This window comes from Quercus suber, unplaced genomic scaffold, assembly GCF_002906115.3.
Source record: "Quercus suber isolate HL8 unplaced genomic scaffold, Cork oak 2.0 scaffold_231, whole genome shotgun sequence".
NCBI lineage: Eukaryota > Viridiplantae > Streptophyta > Magnoliopsida > Fagales > Fagaceae > Quercus > Quercus suber.
The window spans coordinates 817,725-824,993 of NW_027069688.1; the positions used below are offsets into that span (position 1 = coordinate 817,725).

Here is a 7,269-nt window from a genome sequence, read left to right on the forward strand (position 1 = left end):
GCCCGCGAGGGTTTTGCATCATCAGTATGCATGTCAAACGTCAACGCCATTGTTTCCTTCTAAGAAAAGGCAACGAGGGAAAAATTATATGGAATAATATTAATAATACATAGCTTAATATTGGGTATATTATTGAATGCCAAAAATGACATATTATCTACAATTTTAGTTACAAATCAAATCGAATATATTATATAATAACTATTATCGGAGTTATATATGTCTCAATAATTTTAACAGTACTGAATAGACCTATTACTATGCCATATCTTCTATTATAGATTCTTAGGACTCCCTTGTCTTCAATCAAACACAATAAGACACAAATCATATTTGGATGATACAGAAAAGTACGTCAAATTAAAGGAAAACCATATATAATATATATATAAATGAATACAATTACTCCCAAGTCCCAACATAGATCGAGGGACTAGAGGACAATAAATTTACAATTTAAGGGGTGGGGGGAGGAAGAGGAATATGTGGTCCTAGGATCTTGTCTTGTGTACTTCATTTTCTTTGTCTTCCTTTCTGTTCATGTGAGCTTACATAATAATGCCAAAATAACTTACATTAAGCCGTCGGAAAATCCAAGAACTCAATCACGTCGTCTCACTTCTTGCTTTTTTTTTTTGTATGTCCACCATGAAAGGCTATGGCTGAGACTGAAGGAAGGGTCTGTTTTTATCGTTTAATCATGCATGGGCTCTTTGTCTTTTATTAACTACATGAAAGTGTAGTGTCGGACTCTGATTGGTAAACCTTTTGGAAAATCAACGAAGGGGAAGGCAAACGCTTGATCCATATCGGCTAATTCCCAGTGGTAGTTGAGGACTAGATGGTGGATGAAAACTGCCATTTCTAGTTTTGCTAATTCTGATCCGGTGCAGAGTCGCGGTCCGCCCCCAAATGGCAAGAAGTTATTACTACTTGTCATGCTAGGGCAACCAGATGATGAAGATCCCTGCGTCGCATTATTCTGCTCAATATCACAAGGACGGAAATGAACCATAAGAAAATGTTAAAGCTACTATAAATTTTATTACACAATGTTTACGAATAAATTTAATAATGAATGAGATTTGTGAACTTCAATAGCATAACAAATGAATGCTTGAACAATTTTTTATCATAATATTTAGACAATAATCTTAGTTAATAGAAGATGAGTCTAACATTCATCGATAAGTTTAGAAATACAACATTATTTTAATACTCCAAATATGATTTGTTTTTATTTGGAGAATAATAAATATGGTGTAAGTGATAAATTGAATTATCTAAAGTTATTTCAATCGTTACATGCCATGTCAACATAAATAGGAGACTGATTATCAAAGAGAGAGAGAAAAAAAGAAAAACATAAATAGATCTTTCTAGCAACGACTCTGACAAAGATTAATAACGACTTTCAATCTCTACCACTATGTTTCATGGTCCTTTTCAGACAAATTTTCTTAACTGTCTCTTTCGTCTATGTCCTAAATTTTCATAGTGAGATCACGCTATACGAAAGAGTTTCTGTTTAAGTTTGAACCCAATAATTATATCTACTATTCACTTTCTTTATTGTATCACAATACAGTACTCCACTAGCTAGACACTTATGCCTACGCTCACAAGGGGGGGCACACGGGTTACACAGGACCCTGCTGATAGGATAGTTGATAAAAAACCGAACGACACAAGTTCAGGACACTATTGATCAAAGACTCGTTCGAGATAGGGTTCAGCTTACGAATTACGATGACAGAATAGATAGGTACCAAATTTACTTCCGCATATCCAATATACTAAACAAGAGGCTGTCTTTTTCCCTCAAAGAGTTGACACTTAACACTATAAAACACAAGCTTTGTCACTCTCTAGATTGAAAAGATGATATTAATTGAGGAAAATATATATGGACATTCACGTGGCAAGTTATACTTGGTTCAAATATAGAAAAATGCCTTTCTAACTATTACAATAGAAGAAAAGAGAGAAAAATGCTAAAATGTTTATAGTAATTCTAACACCATTCTCAAAAAATTGTGGTATTCTACAAATGAAGATGAGGTTAACAACTTTGAGAATAATAATTTGCCAGACTCATCTTATGGGCATTTCATCATTGTCGCACTATATATATTAATAATTAATATTATCCTTATTAATTTGCAAAGTTCCATGCTCTTCTCCATCTTTAATTAGCTTTTATGCTTTAGAAAGTAAGGGCTTGTTTAGTTCTATTTTCATGATTAGTAATTTAGAAGATATCAATTTGATATACTATAAAAATAAATTGCTTTAAAAAAAATAATGAACATTTTTTTTCCTTCAATTCTTTACATGATGACTTAGATGAATATTTACGTATACTTATAGTCATATGAATTATTTAGATAACATAATAAATCATCTAAACAAAATGCATGTGAATGATAATTTAAACTGTCACATAATAAATTAGAGAAAAATAACCACATAATAGATTGGAAAAAATTTCTTTGACTCATTTGAACCATTGCATAATTATTTTTTGAAAACACATTCACTTATGTGATTTACCAAACTACATGGTTCTATTGTTTTTTTTTATACCAAACAAATCCTAAAATATCTCCAACCAAGTTTTCTCTTTTTCCCTTTATCTTTTTTAGAATTTGGTTAGGACCAGTTTGTGAAATGGCCCACAGGGATAAAGCACTCATGCACGTGCATGTGAGAACCCCACATCCACATGGGCTTTAATCATGTCAAACCCCAGGGCCCCCCCACACGCACGCAGACCAGAGAGAGATGATCACAACTTGCGAGGCCAGTGGCCGTACCGTGTGAAACATTGGTTCATTGATCATGACAGTTCATCAGGAAGGAAATCCATGAGATCGTAGCATGCCTTTGTAACTATCTTAATGCCTTATCCTAAATGCAGGCAGACATGAACGGCTTTTATAGAATGTTACAATACCCTTTTCTTCTCCTATTCTATTATATTATTCTTCTACTCATAATCGCCAACCGGTACTAGAGTCTATTTGGTTTGGTTTTATTCTCCTTCATCATTCAATTATGAGAAGATTTTAGGGAAATGTTATTCGTTAAGGATGAATTGACAACATGACTAAAAATACTACTTAAGTGACAAGCAAAACTCAAAAAATTAACTCCATTAGCTCTACATCCTTTAAAGTTGGTCGAAAGTTAATTCTATTAGCTTTACCCTATAAAGTTGGTCGAAAGTTAACTCTATTAGTTCTACTCTATAAAGTTGGTTGAAAATTAACTCCACTATTTAAGTGCCTGTTAACCTTCTCCTTTTTATGGAATTGATGAACTTTGAATTTACTCTCTTTTTTAATGTTAATGAGTAAGTATTTAATGAACTTTATCTGTTGGAATTTGACCAAATAATATAATAGACATAACCGTAATGAAGTTTACAACAGTTAAGGAGCAGTGTTGGATTCTCTGTTATCATTGTCAAACTAACCAAAATAACAAAACGGGAAACAAAACTAAATCTACTTAATTAATTTTGACAGCAATCCACCATTCTCAGACACTAATAAATTGGCAGAGAATCAAATTATCAAAAGTGGGTCTACAACCAATCATCCAATTCTTGCCAGTGAGAGCCACAGCAATAAACCAATGAAAGTGCCTGGGGGACCTCTGCTTAATCAAAACCTATTCAGCTTTTGTTTCCCTCTATTCTATTTTAATAATTTTTTTTTTTACCAAATTATAATAGTAGTAATAAAAAAATGATATTCATTATGGAAGGCATGCTGTCAAAGGCTCTCAGTAGTCAGTACTGACCTGCCATCTCCATGGATTGAATTGTTGAGGCTGGTCAAAAAGTGAAGGATCCAAATGCACGGCTGATATCACCGGAAGCACTTTCCATCCACATGGAATGTCATAACCTTTCAAACAGAATGATAAAAACAATTTTTAAAACTCAAAAAAAAAAAAAAAAGGGAAAAAAATTTTAAGTATTTAATGAACTTTATCTGTTGGAATTTGACCAAATAATATAATAGACATAACCGTAATGAAGTTTACAACAGTTAAGGAGCAGTGTTGGATTCTCTGTTATCATTGTCAAACTAACCAAAATAACAAAACGGGAAACAAAACTAAATCTACTTAATTAATTTTGACAGCAATCCACCATTCTCAGACACTAATAAATTGGCAGAGAATCAAATTATCAAAAGTGGGTCTACAACCAATCATCCAATTCTTGCCAGTGAGAGCCACAGCAATAAACCAATGAAAGTGCCTGGGGGACCTCTGCTTAATCAAAACCTATTCAGCTTTTGTTTCCCTCTATTCTATTTTAATAATTTTTTTTTTACCAAATTATAATAGTAGTAATAAAAAAATGATATTCATTATGGAAGGCATGCTGTCAAAGGCTCTCAGTAGTCAGTACTGACCTGCCATCTCCATGGATTGAATTGTTGAGGCTGGTCAAAAAGTGAAGGATCCAAATGCACGGCTGATATCACCGGAAGCACTTTCCATCCACATGGAATGTCATAACCTTTCAAACAGAATGATAAAAACAATTTTTAAAACTCAAAAAAAAAAAAAAAAGTGAAAAAAATTCAATCCGGGTCAGATTCCGGCAATCATTCATTGAAAACACTAATTTTATGTGACTTGTCCTACCTCTATACCGAACATCTTTTAATGCCTTTCTGTGGAGAAACCTCACTACATTACCAAGCCTCAGTGTCTCACTTATAACCTTCACGAGACACAAAAAATATATATATTTTTTAATAGATAATTTCATTTGTAAGTTCCAATAATTTTAGTTCAATATTATTTAAATACTTCTGAGAAAGCTTACACATTGTGTGAATTCCATTTTCTTGTAGTCATCCCAATTCAATTCAGTTTCTCCTAATTGCTTCTTGGCACTTGCAATTTCTTGGTGCTCTTCCTGAATTCACACACAAAAAAAGACTTTAAAAATGATACCATAAGACTTAAAAAGAAATGCCTCCAAGAAGGTATGTACTTACTCTTAGTTGTTGAATAGCATTAGGACAACCTTGCAAGAAGTATATAGCTAAAGCTATGGCTACTGATGAAGTTTCATGGCCAGCAAAGAGTAAACTCAGAATCAAGTCAAGAATTTGTTCAGTGGAAAGATTAGAATGCTTCAAGACCCATCCAAGAAGATCATCATCATCCAAAGTTTCTCTCTCCTCCCTCATTTTCTCTATTCTATCTTCCATTTTGTGCTCAATAAACTTCAGGATAGTTGATCGAGACTGTGAAGCAGGCAGAGTATATATCAAACAAGAAGAAGCTAGTGAAAAAACCAAGACTTTGTATTAAATTAAACATTCAGAATTATAGTCCAATGGGCTAAAATTAACAATTACCTGTAAGGCCCTTCTATATGCAGTCCCAGGAAAATTCAAAGGAGCAGACACCACTCCTTTCATAAAGGTAACATATTCTTTCTTAAGCTGCTCAGTCTCAGGAACTCCAGGATCCATGCTCATGATATGTTTTGCCATTAAATTGAAGGTAAACTGCAATTCTTGTTAATAAGCTAAGATGATCCAATTAATAAATTTGTCTTTCTGAATACAACAACATACTACTTTCACATTTTTTTTACCTTCTTGGCTTCATCTTGTGCTGAAAATACAGAATTCTCTTTCCAGGAGCTGAGTACAAACAAGGTATGCTTCTCCACCTCTCTCAATAGATGGGTTCTAAGCCTGGCATGGCTCAAGAAGTTGAGAGAGATACTCCTCATGTCTCTATGCATGTCTCCAACTAATACCAACATAGACCATTTTCCTAGAATTCCACCTATGCTTCTAGGATAGCTGCATTCAAATAATCTTCCTTCGTTTTGTAAGATGAATCTATTTAGCCCAGCATCTGCCGAAACTATTGTTGGCTCTCCGAACAAGTTAGACTTATAAATTTTTCCATACCTGCAGAATGAGTAAGAGTTTTAGCTTTTTAAGTGCTATATTTTGTATAGAACAGAACATGGGACTTCGGTTTGGAAGTCTTTGTTTTGTTGATGTGTGTGATTTTACCTTGATATGTGTTGCTCCATGAAGTTTCCAATTGAAGTAGCAGAGTAAGGCTTAAGATAGCCAATAGTTTCACCAAGAAAAGGCCAGCCCGTGTTACCTGGTGGGAGATTGAGTCTGCTTTTCTTTCGTTTGACGAGAATGAAGATCAGAAGTAGAGCTAGGATGGACGGAAGAGAACAAACAATTAGCTCTGAGTCAGGCATGGAGACTGACTTACTCAATCTGTGTGTGTGTGAGTGTGCTTGTGTGGAATTTGCTTAGCTGATTTTAAGCAATTTGAATCAGATATCTCTGCTTCTTACGAAGTTCTACGTTTGCTGAAACTGGACTTTCTTTTCATTCAGGAGTTTTAAAAGTCACTCAGGCAGGTGTTTTTTTAATGCAGCCAAACTTCATGAAAGCTTTGAAGCCAATAGGCTGCTTTTATAAGCTTCTCTTCTGTCTTTAAGCGATATTAGCGGAAAGGAGAATGGAAATTGGCTTTACACTTGGAAACGCTACTCTCCAATAATATTATGCATTTGTTTAATCTTAGAATTTGTTTTGCTCATGATTCATGAGTAACTTTTCCATAGCCACAGTTTGATCTAACTTTTTGCTAATATAATCCTATATTTTGTGATAGCACGACATGCAAAAAGTAGTAGAAGTAATAAGTTCTTAAAAAAAAAAGGCAGTAGAAGGAATGGAGGTATCCTATTAGTTTTATTTATGTGATTGCATTTCTGCTCTGGTAAACAACGATCAACATCATATATTATGGATGGTGAAGTCATGAGTGATTGCATAACATAATGCTGTCTTGGTAATTATTATGAAATATAATTCACCGTGCGCAAGCACTTCAATAAGAATGGATTTGGGCTATGATTCCCTGTCGAAATTGACTGAACATATCTCATTTCTACGCAACAGTTATGAGATAGTGAAAGCCTTGATATTAACTTGTCGTGAGTATAGTTTTTTTTTTTTTTTTTGATTAACGTCTTGGGTATAGTTAAATATAATGATTTTATGTGAACATAAAATTATGTGGTTTGGCTGTAGGCATACTGTTAAAATTGATCTCTAATTAAATAAAAGATCAATATTATTGATCCGAATGGAACACCAATTACAAGGCTCTGTTACTTATATGCTAAAATAGAGTATGGGTCTGTTTGGATAGCACTTATTGTTGCTGAAAGTTGCTAAAATGATTGTT

The 7,269-nt window shown here is 33.8% G+C and overlaps 1 protein-coding gene across 1 annotated transcript; it reads right to left on the reverse strand.

Moving 5' to 3' along the window:
* Positions 1-355: 355 nt before the first annotated feature.
* LOC112006212 (cholesterol 22-monohydroxylase CYP90B51) lies at positions 356-6,268 on the reverse strand. The gene is made up of 8 exons (XM_024038509.2): positions 6,066-6,268; positions 5,633-5,957; positions 5,391-5,543; positions 5,025-5,276; positions 4,850-4,942; positions 4,666-4,744; positions 4,431-4,537; positions 356-982 (listed from the first exon to the last, which is right to left on the reverse strand). Exons 1-8 carry the CDS (start codon positions 6,266-6,268, stop codon positions 728-730), a joined length of 1,467 nt encoding a protein of 488 aa, XP_023894277.1. The 3' UTR covers positions 356-727.
* Between the last annotated feature and the right edge of the window lie 1,001 nt (positions 6,269-7,269).